At 37.3% G+C, this 24,381-nt stretch overlaps 1 protein-coding gene across 1 annotated transcript in view; it reads right to left on the reverse strand.

The window, feature by feature from the left end:
* PLXDC2 (plexin domain containing 2) overlaps positions 1-24,381 on the reverse strand; it is a 426,562-nt gene that overhangs the window by 34,319 nt on the left and 367,862 nt on the right. The window contains exons 10-12 of the mRNA XM_080661690.1: positions 15,747-15,807; positions 4,667-4,817; positions 3,246-3,284 (exon numbers count right to left, since the gene is read on the reverse strand). Of these exons, the coding sequence (XP_080517816.1) occupies positions 3,246-3,284; positions 4,667-4,817; positions 15,747-15,807 (251 nt within the window). The remainder of the gene's footprint in view (positions 1-3,245; positions 3,285-4,666; positions 4,818-15,746; positions 15,808-24,381) is intronic.

Below are 24,381 nucleotides of genomic sequence, written 5' to 3' on the forward strand. Positions count from 1 at the left end.
ACCCCCCCCCCCCCCGGCCCCGGGCTTATTCTCCTCCACCCAGCCCTCACTCTCCCTTCCCTCTGGCCATCATCACACTGTTGTCTGTGTCTATGGGTTATGCCTATATATGTTCTTTGGCTAAACTAGAAATTTCAATCAAGAAATAAAAGGTGCTAAATGTCTTTACAACAATATATAGCAATTTACAAAAATTTATTAGCTTGCATTAAAAAATTTTCAATAAATGTGAGAAAACATTTAAATCAGGCTTCCTTTTTTATTATTAGCTCAATTTTGCAAAATGTTAAGCTGGAGGGCGACAGAGATAACAATTCTGAACTCTTTTTTTTTCAACATATTTAATTAAATAATGAAGTTAGATTTAAATTGGCAACTCTTGCTGCATCTCCATATTCCATAAAATAAAAAGCAATGCTAGCCTGCTATCCTTATGAAGGTGCTATAAAACATAATGTGTGATTTTTATTAAATACTGTTTTGAAAGAAAATTTACCTTAATACTGATCAGGCTAGTCTGCTCTAACTGTATTTTTAGAAAAACTATTTTATAAACAACCCTAGAGCTGAAGAGAGTTCCAGTATATAGACATATTTGAACTCTCATTGTGATATTTTAAAATTCTGAAGGACACCTGCTGCATATCAATGATCTAAGTATCACCTGGAAATCCAAGTAAACTGTTCTAGTAGAACAAAAAATGAAAAAGGCCTCCATTATAAATGTTCAAATTTACTTAACTTGGTTTCTCAGCATCATAAGGTAGCTCTAATGTCCTGAATTAAAAACATCTCCAGTTTTATGATTCCTTGCTGCTTTAAACAACACTAAGGAATGTCCTTGGAATAATTGGCAATATTCTAGGAACCTATTTCCCAATGTGTTGCTTGACAAAACATTAAGTCTATGAGATGCTACTTATAAAAGCATTTTATGACCAAATGAGAAATGCTAGCTGCTCCATCTTTATTAACATCTCACAGTTTCCTTAGAATACACACTCTCTGAAAGCAAGGAACTTGTCTAAGTTTTGGTCTCTGCCATAGCCCCAAGCCTGCTACAATGTGTCCCCGTTAGCAATGTTCAGCAGGAATACATGAAAATGAATGAGCAAATGAACATCAAAAGCTCTGATCGATTCTCCAGCCAAACCACTTTCATTTTTCTCTCACCCAGAGTACCTCACACCTATTTAATCATAGGAATCTTTTGTTTATTTTGGTAGCACTATGAACTATTTTATTAAAAAAAGAAGAGAAAAGAGAGCATAGAGAGAATTATAATACACAAACATGTCACCACTACTCCTATGAAGAATTAAATGTTACAAATACAACAAAAGCCCCTTGGGAGCCCTGCTCCATATCAGTCCTCTCATGCTACACCTCTTCCTCAAATGAGGTACTCCCAACATTAGGATTTATACTCACATGGGATTTACTAACATCCCCCTTTGAAAAATCCTGAACTAAGAGAATGATAGAGTCCCTTTAAAGACTAAGATTTAAATTTATTTCTTGATAGTATATAGTTTGCAAATGGTCAGGTGTAAAGCTATCCACTTACTCCATTAATACAACAATGAGTAAAAAATAAATGAAATACACTGATATAGAAGCAAGACAATGGACAACTGATGTAATAATGATATAGAGGATAAGTAGCTTATTTTGCAAAAAAACTGATATGAAATATCCTATATAATAAAAGGCTAATATGCAAATCGACCGAACGGTGGAACGACTGCTGCTATGATGCACACTGACCACCAGGGGGCAGATCCTCAACACAGGAGCTGTCCCCCTGGTGGTCAGTGCGCTCTCACAGGGGAATCACAGCTCAGCCAGCAGCCAGGCTCAGCACAGCAGCTGTGGCAGGAGCCTCTCCCGCTTCTGGGGCAGTGTTAAGCACTCAGTCAAACATCCCCCAAGGGCTCCCAGACTGTGAGAGGGCGCAAGCCGGGCTGAGGGATCCCTCCAAGTGCACGGATGCCGTGCACCAAGCTTCTAGTAAATATATATATCTTAGGTCACTGTACACATACTTAAGAAAACGTAGAGACATTTGCTACTTAACCTAGACTAAGTAATCTAGGAGCCATCTGTACAGTTATAGAGAAAAATATCCTAACAATTTTGACATACTCACAAAATCACTTGGGGCTGCAAAAGTAAAACTGTGTCTAGAATAGATCAATGTCACAGCAGGCCCACATTTACATAATAGACGTTGCTAAGAAGAGGAGATCCTTTTCCTGAGCTGAATAAAGTTACTAATAAAGAGTCTCTTTTACGATCCAGCATACTATGATAAACACAATGAGCTAACAAAGTTTAATAAGGAAAAAAAAGTATTTTAGTCAATATTTTTTACAGCCTTGTTTTGGTAAAACCTTTCTTCCTCAAATTTTCAAGTACCATTAGAGAATTTCTAGATTGACTTAGACACACTTTAAGTATGCTCTAGCTAAATGTTCTTTTGCATATTTAATTTTTGTGTCTTGCTTAAGATAAAAGATAAAAAGGCCTAGCACAATATATTTCCACATTGTTTTATTTCTTAATTTTATTTATAAAGGATATTGAATATTCAATTTAGTGAAAGAAAAGCACACACAATTGAACTTAACACCTGCTCTGGGTAGAAAATCACATACACAATTAAACCAAGAATCAGAGCAGGGGTGGAGAACGGCCACCCGCACACTTTATAAGGCCCTCAAAAGCATTTGGTCTGGCCCTGCCACGGCATTAGGGGTGAATTAATTAAATATTTGAGCAAATATAGCAGGCTAATTTTTAAGTTGATAATTCAGAATGGCCCTAGAATAATGTTATAAATATCCAAATGGCCCTTGGCAGAAAAAAAGGTTCCCCATCTCCGAACTGAGCAACAAAGAATATGAGATGTGCAGGGTATATTAGCCCTAATCCTCTCAATCTTAATCCTTGCTATTATCTCAATACTACCTACACCAAAACAAGGAAGCACAGCATACACAATTTTCATTGGTCATTTGTGCCTTGTAGTTTTTATAGTAGAAGGACTGAAATTTCTTTCTACTCTTGAAACCATTTTACTTTTCAAGCCAACACACTGAATTCTTCTCTTGTAAAATACCAACAGAAAGTGAAATGTAACCTCACTCTTTATTTAGAAGCCCCAAAGTCCTTCCTCAGATTAAAATGAATGAAATGGATTAGAATCCAAAAATATTTATAAAAGAAAAAGTGTTAATTCCTACCTCCATTATCTTTTAGATGCAATGCTATCTTGGTATCATCTGAAAGAGAAACTCAAAGTTATTACAACAGAAAAAATTTAAAAGTACATAAATCTTAGGAGCAATAATTGTCCACTGTTTTAATGATAACGTGAATAAATTTTAACATTTTAGTGAGTTAATTTCTTCTTCAATGAGAGCAAGTCCTAGCTTATACGATGTAGTACTAAAATTTCTTCATGAGATCAAGACTTACTCAAGTATTATATGATTCTTAAGATCTGTGAGAAAAGTACATTGTTTTAATTGTAACTTAAAATACATTTATTTTTAATTTTCAAAAATGAGTAATTATAATTAGACTTTATAGTATGACCTTTTTATCATTAAAAAATTAAGATCAAGAAAATTTCAAATTAATTGGAGTAGTAATGATTTGCCAATATTTACAAATTTAACTTCAAAAGTTAAATGCTTATTCATTGCTAATAAATATATCCAATATCACATGAAAAATATCTTGACTTTAATGGACAAAATGTAGGTCATACTTTTTTATTTCAGTGGTTATATTCTATTTTATAGGGTAGGATTCAAACTGTAGGAATATTTCACCGGATAGGATTCAAATTGCAAAAATATTTTCACAGGCTATATAACAACCTAAATAATTTGGATTAAAATATAACATTGGTGTTAAATATCTAAATAAATGTATTTAATAGTTGTCCTCTTCCTCACTATCACTTTATTCCAATTAATTTTTGATATCCAAGTAAATTTCAATGAAAAGCAAAGGCTTCAAGTTTAATTCCTTATTCAAATGAGAGGGAGGTTTAGTACAATAAAGAAGTGAGACCATTTTCTCCCCTCAAAGCTTACTTTTAGCAAACTAGTCTCACATTTCTCTTTAGTGGTACCATTCAGAATACTCACAAACTTTGGCTCATATTCCTCTTCCCCCAGTGAATTGTACCCGTGCATTAATGGACTCTGGTATGTTTCTCTTCCCTGGCAGAAGAAATGCTCCCAAGGATAATTTCTCTGACACTTACAGTACCTTCCACAGGCAGTGGACCAACATATTTTATTGATTGTATTCAGGCAAATATTAGAATTGCAGATGAGTAGAATTATGTATTGTTCAGAATCCAAAAATCAATGAATATTTTATATAAATTTGCCTTCATATCCTGTGTCTAAAACGTGGAATTCAGTTACTTTAAAGTTTAGCAATATGAAAGGAAGTCTATATTTCTTTTCCGGGGAAAACAGGTAAGCCACTATTGGAAGGCAAAGTACATTAAAAGAATCCCAGCATATATTTTTATTCCATAATAATTTTGTCTTTTCCCCTTTGGAAATCCAGTTTGCTGAAAAAATAAAATAAAAATTCCTTCTAGAGAACAACTCCAGTCCATGTCAACATCATGAGTTCGCACCTTCTGTGGGCAGGCTGGTGGGCAGCTGGGCTGTCGCTGCTCCTCTGGTGGTTGTTAAGAACCTAAGGAGCACAGTTGTTGCTTGCAGGGCTGTGGTGGTCGGAGAAGAACTCTCCACTGGCTCGACAGTCTCACACATCTTCTCTTTTGACTAATAAAAGAAACAAGTGGGAAAACAATTTATAAGTGATCATGTATTATTTAAAATTACGTCAAAGAAGTTGGTCCGTAAATCACAAAAGACTCTCGAATCAACATGAGGGATACATTTTTGTACAGGACTATATTTAGGGATTTGTTAATTTACAAAGTATGTAAAATAGATGAGAGAATAAATTGGATGTAAAAAAGCATTTCCATCTTTGGATATTTGAATTTCATCATTTTCTGCTGATAACTTTTTCTGTTTACCTAATGCTGCTGTTAATCTTGCTCTAAGTTTTATATCAGTATATGTGTAAAAGGTATGATGTCAAAAAGGAAAGGTTATACAAGAAGAAAAACATGTGCATGAAGATAAGGTTTAAAACATACTTAGGTATGTGAAGAAAAAAATGCATTCTCTCCATATCAAACCGATAAGGACAAATTCTAAAAATTTGGTGACTGCTCCATACTACGTCTACTATTTTAACAATAATCCCCCACAGATTGAATGGGTATTTAAAATTTGTTTCCCTTTGTGAAATATTGAAACCACTCAAGTGAAGGATTGAACAACACTCATGTAATCACTTAACCTATCTTTTCCCTAGCAGAGCTTTACTGAGGACAGAGGGAAAGGTACATGTTGTACTTTTCACCTATAGTCTATGAAAATAAATCCTATACTCTTCACCGGTAGCAATACTCAACATTCAAACTTTTATGATTTGGCAGTTGGTATTTCTCCCCACCTCTTTATGCTTCAAAGAACTCCATCCCTCAGATGGGCCTTGAGGAAACAGACAATAACTATTCTGACATGGAAGGTACTCCTCTCACATTTGAATTTATTATTAAATAAATACTTCTCTTGTCATTAGTGAAGTAAAATGCACTTTACTACTGCTTAGAATGAGTTCCTGATATGGCTTCCTTTTCACTAATTGGATATGACACAGGTTTTTTTCTACAGTTTATCATCCCCCATTCAATTCCCCTAATTTTAGTTCCTATATCTTCTCAACCCCAAAGATCTCATGATCACCTTTTGATTCTACTTTAGTTATCATCTCCATATCCTGGACCTTATCTGCAGTTGAAAATACTTTACTTCTGAAATAATAACTCCAGTTACTCTATTTTCAGCTAATCTATGTACCTGTTCACTCAAATTCTTCCTATCCTGTGATTACATAGAAGTATTGTCTTCCTTTATGTATTCTTTTTTTCTATCACATCAACTTCACTTTTCAATATTATCATGCATCTTTACCTTATTCTTCTCTCCACGTCACCTTTACAGAAAATCACTAATATTGAATATAGTTGTTTTTTGTTTTTTTTTTTAAGAAATCTATATTTTCCTTGACAGCTCAGGCACAGCTGGAGAAAAACCACACAGCTCCCCACAGGGAGGTCTGAAAACTTACCTTCTGTATCCTCAACAGGGCCTTGGAGGCTGCTAGGCCACAATGGCCTGCTTTGCTAACCTCTTCTCCCATTACCCTAAGTATAAATTTCAAACCCTCTTCAATTTACTTAAAAAATTCAATCCCATAATGCCTCTCCCATTTTTATCTCATGGGCCCATCTTTTATTTCTTAAATAAAAGAGCCATCAGCAATAATTCTTTCTCTTTACAAATCAGCATTCTTCCTTGAATCTGTACTAACCTGTCCTTTTCTTCTGTTGTAATAGAAGAGGCCCATTATTTATAGCTGTTCTCTCAATCTCCACATTGACACAACTCAGCCACCTTCTCAGGCACTTCTCAGACTTCCACTTACCCACTTATGAAAATCTTGTTTTTACCCAGTACATTTTAACTGAAATTTCTCATACTGATATTTATTTATTCACTGAACCTTCCCTGGTATACTGTAGATATCTATCTCATCAGCATTTGGCATAGTTGTCTACTTTCTAATCTTGGGTTCTGTGACACATGTGTTCATCACTTTTCTGATACCTCTCTCACAACTCCTTCTCATTTTCTTTTAATTCTGTCTGTCCTTGAAGTGTTGGTGGGTTTTATGGATCTTTCCTGACCCATCTTTTCACTGTATGCATTCTCATAGAAATCTCCTCCACACCCTTGATTTCAATTAATATCTTTATGTTCCTTATTCATAAATCTGTATCTCTAGTCCATATTTCTCTCTTGGATTTTAGACCCAAATATTCATCTATTGATTTAACATATGCATGTGGCTATCATAATATTTCAAACTCAGTAAGTCTAAAATGGGACTTGCCACATATTAGTCTCCTCCTGTGTTTTTATTTCAAAACAAAAACAAAAACCAGTATTGTCAAAAACCCTGAAGTTTAAGGTGAAATTTTGGACTTGGTTTGCCTATGGCAATAAAGATAGACTACAGACTGCAAATGTAGACTGCAATACAAATAGATTCTGTCTAAAACATGAATTTGTAAGCATTACTAGGATTTGCAGGAAGTAAAGAAAAATATCCAAGGGTGACTTTCTATTGTCTCCCGCACAAAACAGAATAAAGCAAAAGCAGTGTACTGTATAAACAGTAGGAGCAGTATACATTAAGTAAAAATTAGGGTTTGCTTTGAGGGCAAAAATATCAGAAGTCGGTATTGCCCTGAGGAGTTCAAGCCTTGTGCCAGCACTAGATGGGGGAGGTAAATCTAAACTGCTCTTCTTCATATTAAGGCAGGGACATACAATTTCTTCTAAAACCCCCAGGTTCCCATCAGCAAACCCTCTTTGGTGGAAAGCATCACCTATCTAGGTCATAGGCATTTCCATGGAATAAGAGCAAACAAATATGCATTTCTAATTAAAGGACACAAAGAGAAATATGAAAGAAAAAGAGTACTTTGACAAAGAATAAAAACAATGAATGACTTATTTAGACTACCAAAAACTTTACATCCTGGGATCATCCAATATGAAATATGTAAAAATTATATATGAAATATTTAAATAAGTGAAAGGTAACTTTTAAAAATGAACAAATAACATAGACTATAAAAATGACTTGGAAGGCTCAATAAAGTGTCGAATTTAAATTTTATACATAAAGACATATTTTTTTAAAATTACTATTTCAGTGAGTAGATTAACCAAGATGAAGGGAGTACTATAATCTGGCAGATAGATCGGAAGAAATTCCCCAGGATGCAGCACAGACGAACAAGATAGATGATACACAAGAGACACAAAAGATACAAGGAAGTGATGAAAAGGTCAAGCCTAACTCCAAAGAGCTCAGAAGGTGAGAACGACAATGGAAATGGTTGGAGTGAATAGTACGTTTACCAAGTTTGACACCCAATCGATTAGAACACAGCCTTGAGCACATGTAGATCATTCGTTCAAATTGCCCATATTGTATTAAAAAAGTTCCAACCAATTTTAAAGAATGAGTATTATATGGAATATGCTTCTGAACAACAATTTAATTGATTAGGAGTCAATAATAAGCATATAACATTTTTAAATGTCCGTAATTTTGAAATGCATTATAATTCACCATTAATGTAATTATAACAAATATAATAATGTGACTGATGGATTACAGATCTTGACAAGTTGAGTCTAAAATTTATATAAATAACAAAAACCCCCAAATAGTCAAAACACTTCTGAAGAAAAAGGAGATGTGTCCTATGGATAGCAAAATTTCTTATAAAACTATAGTAATTAAGACAGTGTGACCCTGGTTAGGGTATTGACAAGTTGAGCATTATAAGAGGAAATCCCAGAAAGCAACTCCCTGTCTGTGTGGAAACTATATAAGAAGCGGCTTTGAAAGAAACTGACTAAAGAAAAACTATTCAGTAAGTGCTGCTTGAAATTATCCATAAAGGAGAAAATCCCTGCAAAACTAAATTTATATAAGCAATCCCAAATGGAATAAATATTTTAATGTCAAAGTTTTAAGACACCTAGGAGAAAATATATGAAAATAACCTTATGAAGTTTGGCAGAAAACGTCTTTTTAAACAAGATACACATGCACACAAAACTAACCATAACATAAAAGATTTATTAATTCAACACATTAAATTGTGAATAAATGATAACTAAATACAACCTTAGAGAAGTTAAAAAGATAACCCCAAATCTAGAAGAAAATATATACAGTGAAGATACTAGCTAGAGCAATAATACAACAAAAAATAAATAAAATGATATAAGGAATAGAAAGTGAGAGAAAAACTGCCATCACTTATAGGTGATATGTTTGTTTAAGTAGAGAACCACTAAATATATTGAGATCTATTTTTTAAATTAGCAAGAGAGTTTTGTAAAGTGGCTATCTATCAGATTTATTATATCTGTTATTTATAATCAATGAAAAGTGCTATGACTAAAAAGGGAAACATATCTGTGCAAGTAAAAGAATGAGAAAAAGATATGAACAGGCATCTCACAGAAAGGAAAGACAGGAGAAACACAGAAGACAAAAAGCATAAGGAAGTTCAGTCAATTTCATTAATGATTGGTGAAATGTAAAGTAAGTTCCCAATAAGATACCATGTTACACCCATTCAATTTGCAGAAATGAAGAAATATGACCAAAACCAAGGTTCTCAGGATCATAAACTAATGAGAACCTGAAGGAATGCCAGTACTGTGCTGGTAGTGTAAGTTTACAGATTGGAAGCAATTTGACATTAACTTTCAAAGTTGAACATATAACTAACTGACAAGCAGTAATTCCACCTTAAAGAATGTTAGGGAAACTTTTGTGCATTTGATTCAGGAGGCAATCATACAATCTTTTTGTAATAGAAAAAATCTGGAAATAATGTCCATAAACAAAAGACTGGGTGAAGAAAATATGACTGTAAGGATATGTATGTAGCTGAAGAATATATACGCACAGCCCATGGACACAGACAACAGTGTGGTGAGGGCCAGAGAAAGGAAAGAGCAGGGTTTGGTTGGAGGTGGGCAAAAGTGGGGAAGGAATGGGGGACATCTGTAATAATGTCAACAACAAAAAAAATAAAAACAAAATAAAATGTTGAGATTCTAAAAAAACAAAATTTTATATATATATATATATATATATATATATATATATATATATGGAATATGAATCTAGGATGGCAGGGTTTGATGGTTTTGTTTTGTTGTCCAATTGTTTTACTAATGCATACCAGTACCTAAAAATGCCAGTGGCACACAATAAATATTTGATAAGTAAATGAATAGGATATTCATATCATGGAATATAAGGCTATGAAAATGAATAAACCACCACCACAGGCACCAGCATGGATAAGTGTTAAGATCAAATTCTGAGTTGTAAACTCAAAATTCAGACTAGTTTTATTTATTTTTAAGAGGGAGTGGCTAGGGTGCAATGGAACAGGAGCAAAGAGCCAGTTTCCTAATCATTCGTAATTCTAGTTCAATCACGGATATTCATTTTTTTTTATTGTTTCAGAACTATAGTAAAATTATAAAAATGTTTTAAAGAAAGGAAGAAAAGGAAAACATTTTCATAGTTCTCATTTCCACTCATCTAGATACCCAAGAATTCTTTTATCACACCCACTGTGTCACCACCACCTTCCCAATGGTTTAGTCCAGATCCTCAGCATCTTTGGCCTAGGTTATATATGGCTAAAGACAACTTACTGGCTTCTTTCACTATAATCCATTATTTACCCACAGGCTGGGTGATTCTTTATTTTTTTTTATTTTTTTATTTTTTCAAATTTTTATTAAGGTATTATATGTGTACATATCTTACCATTGCCCCCCACCCCCACCCCACTCCCATACATGCCCTCACCCCCCAATGTTTTGCATCCGTTGGTTACTCTTATATACATGCATATAAGTCCTTCAGTTGATCTCTTATTTCCCCCACCTCTCCCTAACCTTACCACTGTAATTTGACAGTCTGTTTGATGCTTTACTGCCTCTGTAACTATCATTTTGTTCATCAGTTTATAATGTTTTTCATTATCCCCAAATGAGTGGGATCATGTGGTATTTTTCTTTCATTGACTGGCATATTTCACTTAGCATAATGTTCTCTAATTCCATCCAAGTGCCTACAAATGGTAGTAATTCCTTCTTTTTTACGGCAGCATAGTATTCCATTGTGTAGATGTACCATAGTTTTCTGATCCAGTCATCTGCTGATGGGCATTTAGGCTGTTTCCAAATCTTAGCTATTGTAAATTGTGCTGCTATGAACATAGGGGTGCATATATCCTTTCTGATTGGTGTTTCTGGTTTCTTAGGATATATTCCTAGGAGTGGGATTACTGGGTCAAATGGGAGTTCCATTTTCAGTTTTTTGAGGAAACTCCATACTGTTCTCCACAGTGGCTGCACCAGTCTGCATTCCCACCAGCAGTGCACGAGGGTTCCTTTTTCTCCGCATCCTCGCCAACACTTGTCGTTTGTTGATTTGTTGATGATAGCCATTCTGACAGGTGTGAGATGGTATCGCATTGTTGTTTTGATTTGCATCTCTCGGATAATTAGTGACTTTGAGCATGTTTTCATGTGTCTCTTGGCCTTCCTTCTGTCTTCTTTCGAAAAGCTTCTATTTAGGTCCGTTGCCCATTTTTTTATTGGATCATTTATCTTCCTTTTATTAAGTTGTATAAGCTGCCTGTAGATGTTGGAAATTAAACCTTTATCAGTGATACCATTTGCAAATATGTTCTCCCATACAGTGGGGTTTCTTGTTGTTTTGTTGATGGTTTCTTTTGCTGTGCAAAAGCTTTTTATTTTGATGTAGTCCCATTTGTTTATTTTCTGTTTGGCTTCCATTGCCCTAGGGGCAGTATCACTGAAAAAGTTCTTTTGGCATATGTCTGAGATTTTGCTGCCTGTGGATTCCTCTAGTATTTTTATGGTTTCCCGTCTTATATTTAAGTCCTGTACCCATTTTGAGTTTATTTTTGTGTATGGTGTAAGTTGGTGATCTAGTTTCATTTTTTTGCATGTATCTGTCCAATTTTCCCAACACCATTTATTAAAGAGACTGTCTTGACTCCATTGTATGCTCATGCCTCCTTTGTCAAATATTAAATGTGCATATTGGTTTGGGTCGATATCTGGATTCTCTATTCTGTTCCATTGATCTATATGTCTGTTCTTGTGCCAGTACCAGGCTGTTTTGAGGACAGTGGCTTTGTAATACAGCTTGAAATCTGGTATTGAGATCCCTCCTACTTTATTCTTCTTTCTCAGGATTGCTGTGGCTATTCGGGGTCTTTTTTTATTCCAGATGAATTTTTGGAGAGTTCTTTCTAGGTCTGTGAAATACGCCGTTGGTATTTTAATGGGGAGTGCATTGAATCTATAGATTGCTTTGGGTAGTATGGACATTTTAATGATGTTGATTCTACCAATCCATGAACATGGTATGTTCTTCCATCTGTTTACATCTTCCTCTATCTCTTTTTTCAGTGTCCTGTAGTTTTCCGCATATAGGTCTTTTACCTCCTTGGTTAGGTTTATTCCTAAGTATCTTAATTTTTTTGGTGCGATGGAAAATGGGATTGCTTTTTTAGTCTCTCTTTCTGTAAGTTCATTGTTGGTGTATAGAAATGCCATAGATTTCTTGGTGTTAATTTTGTATCCTGCTACATTGCCGAATTCATTTATTAAGTCTGTTAGTTTTTTGATGGAGTCTTTCGGGTTTTTTATGTACAATATCATGTCATCTGCAAATAAGGACAGCTTTACTTCTTCTTTTCCAATTTGGATGCCTTTTATTTCTTCTTCTTGTCTAATTGCGATGGCTAATACTTCCAGTACTATGTCAAACAGGAGTGGTGAGAGTGGGCATCCCTGTCTTGTTCCTGTTCTTAGGGGAAATGCTTTTAGTTTTTGCCCATTGAGTATGATGTTAGCTGTGGGTTTATCATATATAGCTTTTATGATGTTGAGGTATGATCCTTCTATTCCCACCTTGTTGAGAGTTTTTATCAAGAAAGGGTGTTGGATTTTGTCAAATGCTTTTTCTGCATCAATTGATATGACTATGTGATTTTTATCTCTCAATTTGTTTATGTGATGTATCACATTTATTGATTTGCGGATATTGAACCATCCTTGCATTCCTGAGATAAATCCTACTTGGTCATGGTGTATGATCTTTCTGATGTACTGCTGGATCCTATTTGCTAGAATTTTATTGAGGATTTTGGCATCTACATTCATGAGGGATATTGGCCTGTAATTCTCCTTCATTGTGTTGTCTTTATCTGGTTTTGGTATTAGGGTGATGCTGGCTTCATAGAAGGAGCTGGGAAGTGTTCCTTCCTCTTGAATTTTTTGGAATAGTCTGAGGAGGATAGGTTTTAGTTCTTCCTTGAATGTTTGGTAGAACTCTCCTGTGAAGCCGTCTGGCCCCGGGCTTTTGTTTGCCGGAAGCTCTTTGATGACTGCTTCAATTTCTTCCATAGTTACTGGCATGTTGAGCTGTTTAGATTCTTCCTGATTGAGTTTTGGAAGGTTATATTTTTCTAGGAATATGTCCATTTCCTCCAGGTTGTCCAGTTTGTTGGAATAGAGTTGTTTGTAGTATTTTTTAACGATCCTTTGTATTTCGGCGGGATCTGTTGTTATTTCACCTCTTTCATTTCTGATCTTGTTTATTTGGGTCCTCTCCCTTTGCTTCTTGGTGAGCCTGGCTAGAGGTTCATCAATCTTGTTTATCCTTTCAAAGAACCAGCTCTTGGTTTTGTTGATCTTTTGTATTGTTTCTTTGGTCTCTATGTCGTTTATCTGTGCTCTGATCTTTATTATTTCCTTCCTTCTGCTTACACTGGGCTTTTCTTGTTGCTCTTTTTCTAACTCTTTGAGTTGTTGGGTTAGGTAATTTATTAACCCTGTTTCTTGTTTTTTGCAGTAGGCTTGTAGAGCTATGAACTTCCCTCTCAAGACTGCTTTCGCTGTGTCCCATAGATTTTGGATTGTAGTGTTTTCATTGTCATTTGTTGTCATGATGTTTTTTATTTCTTCTTTGATCTCTCTGGTAACCCAGTCATGGTTTAATAGCATGCTGTTTAGTCTCCATGTGTTTGATTTCTTTGGGTTGTTTTTATTGTAGTTGATTTCCAGTTTTATGCCACTGTGGTCTGAGAAGATGCTTGATATGATTTCTATCTTCTTGAATTCTGGGTGATTCTTTATAAAGAAACATTTGGATCAAATAATCCACTTAATTAAAACCCTTCAGGTAGTTTTTTCTTCCCTGGGTAAAGTCAAAACTCCTTTACATTGTGACATTTTGCTCCCTGCTTACATCACCAATGTCATCTCATGTTATTTCTCTTCTTAGAACTTCAGTTACCCTTCAGGCATCATCTTAAATATCACCTCAAACAAACCTTATCTTACCCTACTTAGCAAGACCATACTTGAGATACTGTATCTTTGCTCAGTCTCTCTAAGAGCAGTCCTTTGTTCAATGGTCTATCTACCCCAATGCACTTTCACATTATTGGTGCTTAGGATAGTACATAGTAAGTGCTCATATTAGGATATGCACTTATTGAATAAACTCATCTCACAAGATGAGAAAGAAAATTTAAACCTTGTTTTAGGCATGGAAGATGGACTGGAGTTGGTGACCTTGTTTACTTACTTATAAAATAAGGGTAGGTAATTGCTTACCACAAAATTAGTAATGCTGATAATTTAATTTCAGAATAAAATGGGAACACTAAAAACTACAGTATGTAGTAGATTCTGAGTTCAATGGGAGTAGAGAGTAATTTTTTAAAATCTTTGTAATTTTAGTGCTTAGCACAAGCCACAGAACATGGTAAATTCCCTACAAATATATTTAGGATGGATTCTTCTGTCTCTTATGGATCGTAGTGGGTCCACAGTGAAGCAAGAAAATTAAGATGTCTGAATTACACACTTGATATTATGCAAATATAAATAATCGAGGTAACTGTGATTATATTAAAAAAAATCTACCTCACAACATTACTATGACTCTACCAATATATTTTCTTTTTGAACTATGATGTTAAGTAAGCAAAGTGAAATAGATGGATTAGTATATATCATAGTAATGACTTACATGAATGTCAAAAGTTGATTAAAGTTCAAGATATTCTCAAAGAAGTATTTATCAAGATATTTATGAGACACCATAAAAACTTAACTTGATAAAGAGTCTAGTAACTATTGTTCACTAGTTTTTGAAATAGCTCTTTGACATGATTTGCTTAACCGATGAGAAAAATTGTGTAACTGTTCATTGTTTTTATTCAAAATTCATACCCTAAAATTTAAAGGGTGAAGAAACATACTTTTCTTTGTGAACTTTGCAGAATATGTTTATGTGACCCTGAATTGGCCATGTAGATGCAATTCACTAGAAAACTGTTGAACAGGTTCAAATTGCCTCTGCAACTGTACACATTTATATGAATTGCTTCATTGCATCATTGTCTCCATCACGTTCGCCTGGGAGTTACTGTTTCTAAGTTATATCATTTCTAACTTATATCAATCCAATTTGCTGCAATCAATCTTTTCCTTCATACTACTGGCTTTATAATTTGAGTGGAAAAAATATGAAAAATGACTTCCTAGATCTTAGAAAAGCAGCAAGCAAGTGTTTAAGAGAACTATCCTTTGCTCATAGAAATTCAAATCCTGGTTCTATTATTCCCTATCCACATACCTGATTCTGGATACCCTCACTACATCCCTCTCCACCATTTCCTCTCATCCCTCCCTCTCCTCCTCCTGGTAATATGGGGGCAATAACAACCCCTACCTCATAGAATGGTATGAGAATATATTGAGAAAATACATGCAAAGATTTAAAACCCCAAGGAACTCGATAACTGCTGCCTGCTTTTACCAAATGAGACACCGTTTTCATTAAGTTATAGCATCTATACTGTATATGACAGCTGTTTCCCCAAATCTTGTCACAATAAAGAACATGTGTACCTCTTCAGGGCATCCACTGTCCACCCAGTCCTGGCGATGACGATCAAAGCCACTGGAACATCTTCAGAGAAGACCACATTGCAGTTCAGAAAAAGAAGTAAGGGTGAAGAGTGAGAAGCAAACATGAAAAGAAAAAGATTGGTAAGTAGGTAATTCTCAAATTTTCAGTTTAGCACAACAAGCTTTCTTCTGCTGATTGGAGCAGCCATAAAGTATTAACAGTGTTCTGGGTAACAGCTCACTCCCATGTGGTCATTTGGTTAGGTCAGTGGTCGGCAAACTGCGACTCGCGAGCCACATGCGGCTCTTTGGCCCCTTGAGTGTGGCTCTTCCACAAAATACCAAGGCCTGGGCGAGTCTATTTTGAAGACGTGGTGTTAGAAGAAGTTTAAGTTTAAAAAATTAAGCTCTCAAAAGAAATTTCAGTAGTTGTACTGTGGATATTTGGCTCTGTTGACTAATGAGTTTGCCGACCACTGGGTTAGGTCAAACATGGCTACAAATGACTGCACTGAGGCCCACTCCACTGTGCAGGACTCTGGGCTCCCAACCCAAAGGTAAGGCCGATTGCTGTTCTAAGTAGCTGGTTTTCCTCATTTCTGTTCTCATCGCCCAAACAAGTGGATATAGAAAAATATTTTGCAGGTGTTATTTTTCAGAATATCAGATCTTTTTATTTGTTTTTCTTAAGTTTTAAAATTTAAGACTCATAGTCATACAAACTCTACTGTATTGTAAAGGGTTAACTCAGCAGGTCCAGGGTGTTCAACCCACACATTCCAAAGAAATAACCAGCCCTTGGGAGATACAGCCTGTGGAATATCCTGTTGGATAAATGCAAGATAGTTTATGCTAACAATAGGATTTATGGCGAATATCTGTTTTATTCACCTGGAGCCCTGGGGAGGGAGTGGGGGTGGGGGACTGGAGACCAGCGATAAGGTTAGTCATGGAGAATTTCATACCTACGTGACTGACCCTCCATAAAAACCCTGGACACCAAGACTTGGATGAGTTTCCTAAGTTGGCAGTACATGCTGTGTGTTCACAAATTGTTGCTGGGGGAAGAAGTGCTGTTTGTATGACTCCATTGGAAGAGGACAACGGAAAGCTTCTCTTCTGGACTCTGCCCTAAGTGCCTTTTGCCTTTGCTGATTTTAATCTCTATCCTTTTGCTATAAAAAATGGCAGCCTTGGGTATAACAGCTCTTCTGAGTTCTGTGGGTCCTTCTACTGAGTCATTCAGTCTGAGTGTGTTACTGGGAATCCCTAACAACACTATGATTAGGTCACATATAAAATGTTTACTTGAGCAAGCACTGGGCTAGTAAGATTTTGTTCACTCTTTCTTCCTCGACTGGAAAAATTTTCTTCCCTCTAGCTACAGTCCATTGATTTTTTTAAGAAACACAGAAATTACTCTCCAGAGCCCATTCTGATAAACTTTCCTAATTCCTATTGATCACATCTTACTTTACTATGTAACTTTTCTTCTTTATATAAAATGTCATGTGCTTATTTACCAAACTTGATTGTTAACATTTTAAAATTATGGCCAGTGTCATATATGATCATACCTAGTATGTCTGACACATGATTTCATTTTCTTATTAGAAATTCAAAGTACTTTTGTCAGTATATTAAAATTAAAGATTTAAATTGTTTCTGAATTTAATATCTCTACAGTAATTTACATACAATATATAGGAATCCATATTAATAAATGTTAACCTAAAGATTTTAAATATTTTTTTTTTTAAAAATGAAGACTGTTCAACTTTTGTCTTAAATTTCTTTATAGGGCTTATAGTGCTACTATTCTTTCCCACTTGTTTTGCAGTGGGTCCACATGATGACTTTTTCTAAGAATCTTTGCCAGAGATTATGTACTATGGCATGAATGAGCATAATTTAATTCAAGTGGAATGTGAAAACAACTTTACTGTCAACATAAAAAAACACCGTATCTATCATTCTGCCCAGACATGATTCATTGGAGCTCAGCTATTTTATGCCTGTGTTGAATGAGCATAAGTGCGGCATAAATATCAGTGTGTGACCTGGCATGCTAACTTTGAGAATCCCCAGTTAGTCAAGGCTATCTCTGGTTATGCAAAGAAAATCTAACATTTAGAGTCTATTTAATTCCACTTGAGTTATATGGTTGTTCCCTCCTGTTCTTTTTGCCTTGCAAGTTTGTTTAAGTACTGAAAAATATACATACTGACATTGTCTTTTGCAAGATGGGGATATATCAATTTTCTAAAATAACAATATTTTGGGGAGTCCCTGACTACAAAAAATTAAATGGAATAGATCATTTTAAAATGAAGTTTGTTTTTACATACAGTATGGCAAATGTATTCAAAGACAGTGGCAAATAACAACTTTTACCTTATTTTATAACAAGATTGAAGTAAATCTTAAATTTATAAGTCAACTGAAATTTTATCTTAAGTAATTAGTTCTTTAAATGGTTAAATCAATTGCAGGGAAAAGTACAGAAGCACTGCATTTTGCTTGATTTATTACATGGTTCCCCAGTTATATTTGTGAAATAAGGTTTTACTGAAAATATGTAATCAATTAAGCAGTTTATTCATTTATTCACAATTGGTTCTCTATTAATTGATCTGCAGTTTACTAATTGCTAGGGTAGGAAGGATTGACAATGGCAAACACCAATAAGATTTGGTTTGAAAAGCTCATGCATTCTGTAGCTTACAGTGCTTTAAAAATTAACACAACTGCCCCAGCCTATTTGGCTTCTTGGATAGAGCTTTGGCCCATGGACTAAAAGGTCTCGGGTTCGATTCAATCAAGGTCTCTCTCTCTTCCTCTCTCTCTCTCTCTCTCTCTCTCTCTCTCTCTCTCTCTCTCTCTCTCTCTCTCCCTTCCTTCCACACTCTCTAAAAATCTTCCTTGGGTAAAGATTAACAACAACAATAACAAAAATTAACACAACTGAATGCTGCTTTTTTAGCATTTTTATAACCTAATATAATCTAAATAGCACCCAAAAGCAATTATATACAAGAGTGTGTGTATGCTATAAATTATTAAGAAAAACCACCTTTATGTTATTTCTGAATTCAAAATAAACCAAAAATCACTTTTGAGATCAACTTCTTCTCTCCACTGAGCTGCTGTGTTGTTTTTTCTAAAATACAAAGACATTAACAATGCCGTACTCTGGCATATTGATTTCCAGACATTTAAAAAATATATTTTTATTGATTTCAAAGAGGAAAAGAAAAGGAGAGAGAGGTAGAAACATCAATGATAAAAGAGAATCACTGATCAGCTGCCTCCCACATGCCCCCAACTGTGGATTGAGCTCACAACCAGAGCATGTGTCCTGACCAGGAATTGAACCATGACCTGTTTCATAGGTTGATACTCGATCACTGAGCCACACCAGCCAAGCAATTTCCAGACATTTTTAACACTGTTAGCAAACAGACTCTTCTACATTGTAATCATCTAGTATTTCTATTAAAGTAAATTCCTGGGTATCCTATCTAATAAAAGAGTAACATGCAAATGAACCATCACTCTGCTACATCCACAAGCCACACCCACCAGCCAATCAGGAGCAAGTATGCAAATTAACCCAACCAAGATGGCTGCAGCCATGGAGATAGCAGGAGGCTTGGGTTTCCCCAGCAATGGAGGAAGCCAAGCTTTCCACACACCCTGGCAGGCCCAGTCCTCCACTCAAGGCTACAAAGTTTCAATTACAGAAAAGTAAATAAATCCCAACAAAAATGGCTGTGGCCACAAAGTGGGAGAGAGCAGGAGGCTTGAGTTGCCCCTGGCGATGAAGGAAGCCAAGCTTTCCATACACCCTGGCCGGCCCAGGCCTCCACTCAAGGCTACAAAGTTTCAATCATAGAAGATAAATAAATCCCAACAAAAATGGCTGCGGCCACAGAGCTAGCAGGAGGCTTGGCTCTGCTCCAGGCTACAAAGTTTCAATTATAGAAGATAAATAAATCCCAGATACCAGGGCCTCCGCTTGGGTCACCAGGGGGCGTGGCTGGTCTGCAAACCACCACAGGCCCCTCGCCCAGGCCTCCTCATGCCCCAAGGGAACCCCCACCCTGATTAGGAACACCCTTCAGGGCAAACCAGCTGGCCCCCACCCATGCACCAGGCCTCTATCCTATCTAATAAAAGAGTAATATGCAAATTGACCGTCACTCTAACACACAAGATGGCTGCCCCCATGTGGACACAAGATGGCCACCACAAGGTGGCCAGCAGGGGAGGGTAGTTGGGAGGGACCAAGCCTGCAAGGGAGGGCAATTGTGGGCGATCAGGCCAGAAGGGGAGGGCAGTTAGGGGGGATCAGGCCTGCAGGGGAGGGCAGTTAGGGGGGATCAGGCCTGCAGGGGAGGGCAGTTAGGGGCAAACAGGCTGGCAGGGGAGCAGTTAGGCATCTATCATGCTGGCAGGGAAGTCGTTAGGGGGTGATCAGGCTGGCAGGCAGAAGCGGTTAGGGGCAATCAGGAAGGCAGGCAAATGAGCAGTTGGGAGCCAGCAGTCCTGGATTGTGAGAGGGATGTCCAACTGCCCGTTTAGGCCCAATCCCAGGAGGATTGGGCCTAAACAGGCAGTCGGACATCTTTTGAGGGGTCCCAGATTGGAGAGGGTGCAGGCTGGGCTGAGGGACACCCCCCCCCCCCATGCACGAATATTATGCACCAGGCCTGTAGTATCTGTATAAGAAAGATTCTCTGATAATTTAGGTTTAGGAATTTTCATTGTAAATAGTCATCTGACGTGATTCTTACCACACTGAAATCTGAAAACCACTGACATCCTGTATATGTATGTCCCCATGGCAGGCCCCTTCCCACTCCTCCCACCCATCACTACAACCTGTTCTTATGCCCCTTAGTGCCCCTCCCTGCATGTGCTATGCTCTTTGAGGTCTCTGACTTTGAATCTGCTGTTACTTGTGTCTAGAATACCTCCCCTCTAATCAGTAAACCCAATTGAACTGAAGCTTATCTACTCCAAGAAGCATCTACTTTCTTCCCACCCAGAAGGGTTAGCAACCCTTTCTCAGTGCCTCACAATATCAACCCAATGTCAAGTTCTAGTATCTATTACACTACAATTGGTTGTGTTTGAGCTTATCTTAACAAGTCCTCGAGGAGAACATGGTTCAAAGGGAGGATTAGGAGTTCAACTGCTTGAGCTAGAATTTTGGTTTGGGCACAAAACAGGTATGTAATCTTAAAAAGTTATTTTTCCTACCTAATCTTGTTTCCTCATATGCAAAATGAGATAGGAGAGGTTATGTAAAGATTAAAGTTAGAGCTTCCTACATAATAAACATTTAGTCAATAGCAGCTGTTTTTCAAACCTAGTCATGACTTTGTAGTATACATGTGGTAAGGTCAACAATTGTTGAAAATGAATCAGTGAGATTTTCATGATATCAACACTATTTTGGAAAATATTTAGGAATTAATTGTGTACCATATTAATGTGAAATATACTTTATCATCATATCTGGGAATCTATAATAATAAAAGGGTAATATGCTAATTAGACTGGATGTCATTCCAGACGTCATTCCAGATAAAGCCGGGGCCAGAGGGAAGCCCGGGTCCTGGGTACCAGAGGGAAGCTGGTGCCGGCAGCTGGGGGAAGGAAGGCCTACTCTTGCACAAATTTCATGCATCATGACTCTAGTTAGTATGACAAAATCTTATGAGAAAATATACAAGTTGCTCTCAAATATGGGACAACTCTTTATTCAATATTTATAAATAAGGCAGAAATTACATGGTTTTGTAAATATTTCTCAAAAACTGACATAAATATGTTTATTTAATACATATTTAACACTACACATCTATTTAATATGTATCCTAACTTTGATGTTTCTAATGTTTTTTGCAAGAAGTTATTTCCTTCTTCTCAATCTTACCTAATTCCAAAACAAATGGATAGAGATATATACCTCAAATTAATTGTACTATTCTCCTCTCACTTTCAATCAGATGTTGATTTCAAAGCCCCCTGGGACCATGTTAAGTGAACCCCATTAATTAGGCAGCCTAGAAAACAAACTGTAGTTTGAAGTATCTATCCAGTGAAGAGACTAAAGTGTAAATCTCTTCAAATCTCTAACATATCTCAGTTTTGTAGAAAGATTTCAGAAATGACTTATTTTATAAGGGTAGTATATTCTGGCAAAGGAAATAGAGTGAATGTTCATATATATATTTATACACACGGAGTGGCCTGATTATTGTGATCTCTGAACACATAATAATCTGGCCACTCAGTGTATATCCTATATAATAATAGGCTAATATGCAAATTTTCCCCTCAACCAAGAGTTTGACCAGCAGGCAGGCTGGCCAACTGCCCATGTCTCCTCCCCATGGCCAGACTCCACCCATGCACGAATTCATGCACTGGGCCTCTAATATATATATATATATATATATATATATATATATATATATATATACATACATACATACACATACATACATACATACACATACATACATACACTGAGTGGCCAGATTATTATGCATTCAGAGATCATAATAATCTGGCCACTCAGTGTATATATATGTATGTATGTATATATATGTGTGTATCCAAAGCACAAAATTCGTGCACATTAAAAGGGAATTAATTAGAGGAAATATTTTAATATTGCTATTTGCCCTTTCTCTGTAATAGAAGTGTCAGAGATGAAAGAAAATTAGTAAAATATATATGAAAACCTTCTTCCTGTCAGAGTCTGGGGCGCAACACAGGAAACAGAGTCAAGTCCCCGCCCACCCATGTGTGCCTCGAAATAGAGTGAGAACCAGACCTGGCTGGCCCCACCACCATTGGACTAGATGCAGACCTAGCCGGCCCCAACCCCATGAAGCCCTTCCAGGTGGGGTTGTGGCCTCAGGTCACCTGGCCCAGCGCCGGAGCGGGGGCATGGCCTGAGATCCCCCAGCCCAGGCTGGGGGTGTGCCTTGAGGTCCCCTGAACTGGGTCAGGGCACACGGCCTGAAGTCCCCCATCAAGCCCTGTGGGTGGGGGCGTGGCCTGAGGTCCCCTGTCAAGCCCTGCCAGGCAGGGGGCGCAGACTCAGGTCCCCCAGGCTGGTGCTGGGGCGGGCAGCACAGCTTGAGGTCCCTGGCCCTGCACTGGGGCAGGGGGCATGGCCTCAGTTCCTCTTTCAAACCCTGTGGGCCGGGTGCATGGCCTTAGGTCCCCCAGCCCGGTGCCAGGGCGGTGTGTGTGGCCTAAGGTCCTCTGGCCTGGGCCAGGGGGGCATGCCTTGAGGTCCCCTGTCAAGCCGCGCTGGGTGGGGGACACAGCCTGAGATCCCCCATCAAGCCCCGCCAGGCCGGGGGCGCAGTCTGAGATCCCCCGCCAAGCCCTGCCTGGTGGGGGGCACAGCCTCAGGTCCCCTGTCAAGCCCTGCTGGGTGGGGGGCACAGTGTCAGGTCCCCAGGCTCTGGGGGGGGCGTGGCCTGAAGTCCCCCGGCCTGGGGCAGGGGGACTCGGCCTCAGGTCCCCAGGCCCAGTGCCAGGGCAGGGGTGTGGCCTGAGGTCCCCCGTTAAGCCCTGCTGGGTGGGGGGCGCGGCCTGAGGTTCCTGTCAAGCCCCACCAGGTCGGGGGGGTTCAGCTTCAAGTCCCCTGCTCCAGTCCAGTGCCATGCAGCCTCAGGTCCCTGCTGATTGCTTGTTAAGGCTCATTATGGAACCTCAGCCTCTGCTGTGGGCGCCGCCATCTTTGTGATGATGGTGTGATGATCAATTTGCATATTCCCTCTTTATTAGATAGGATATATATATATATACAGACAGTTCTTGGGTTACGTCACACTCGATGTACATCATTTCATGGTTACATCACCATCTCCCATTTATTTATAAAAAAAAAGTTCAATCATTTCGATGTATGTACATATGTGCTTTATGTTTTTTATTATTTATTTACCACAAGTAAAGGTCAGAAATTGTTATCTTTCTTTTAATTTTTTTTACTGTTTCACTTCATTACTGCTGTGTACAGTATGTGCTCCATGTGAGTGACGTAGGTGCTTATGCAGATGGGTTCTGACTTATGGTGAAAATCACGTTATGTCACAGCGTAGGAACAGATCTCTGATGTAACCCAAGGACCTACTGTATATATAGTGGTCCAGTGCACAAATTCGTGCACATTGAAATGGAATTAATTAGAGGAAATATTTTAATATTGCTATTTGCCCTTTCTCTTTAATAGAAGTGTCAGAGATGAAAGAAAATTAGTAAAATGTATATGAAAAAAATATATAAATTTATTAATAAATAAACAATAACAACATGATATAACAACAACAGATATGATATAAAAACAACAAAAACATAATATATAAACAACATTGATACAACAATGACTGATAAATTGATTAAACTTATTCTGATATCTCCCTGTATACCACATTAAGAGTGAAAACATTTTCAGAGTGTTTGACTAATTTCCCTTGTGATGAAGTATTTACAACTTTAACTTTAACGTCACATACTCTTTGAACTCGAGGAAAAGCAACATATAAATGACCATGTCCGAAAATGGGTTCAGGTAGGAATATTCTTACTCTGTCTAGAGTTT

Source organism: Plecotus auritus, assembly GCF_963455305.1.
Source record: "Plecotus auritus genome assembly, chromosome: 1".
In the NCBI taxonomy this organism is placed as follows: Eukaryota; Metazoa; Chordata; class Mammalia; order Chiroptera; family Vespertilionidae; genus Plecotus; species Plecotus auritus.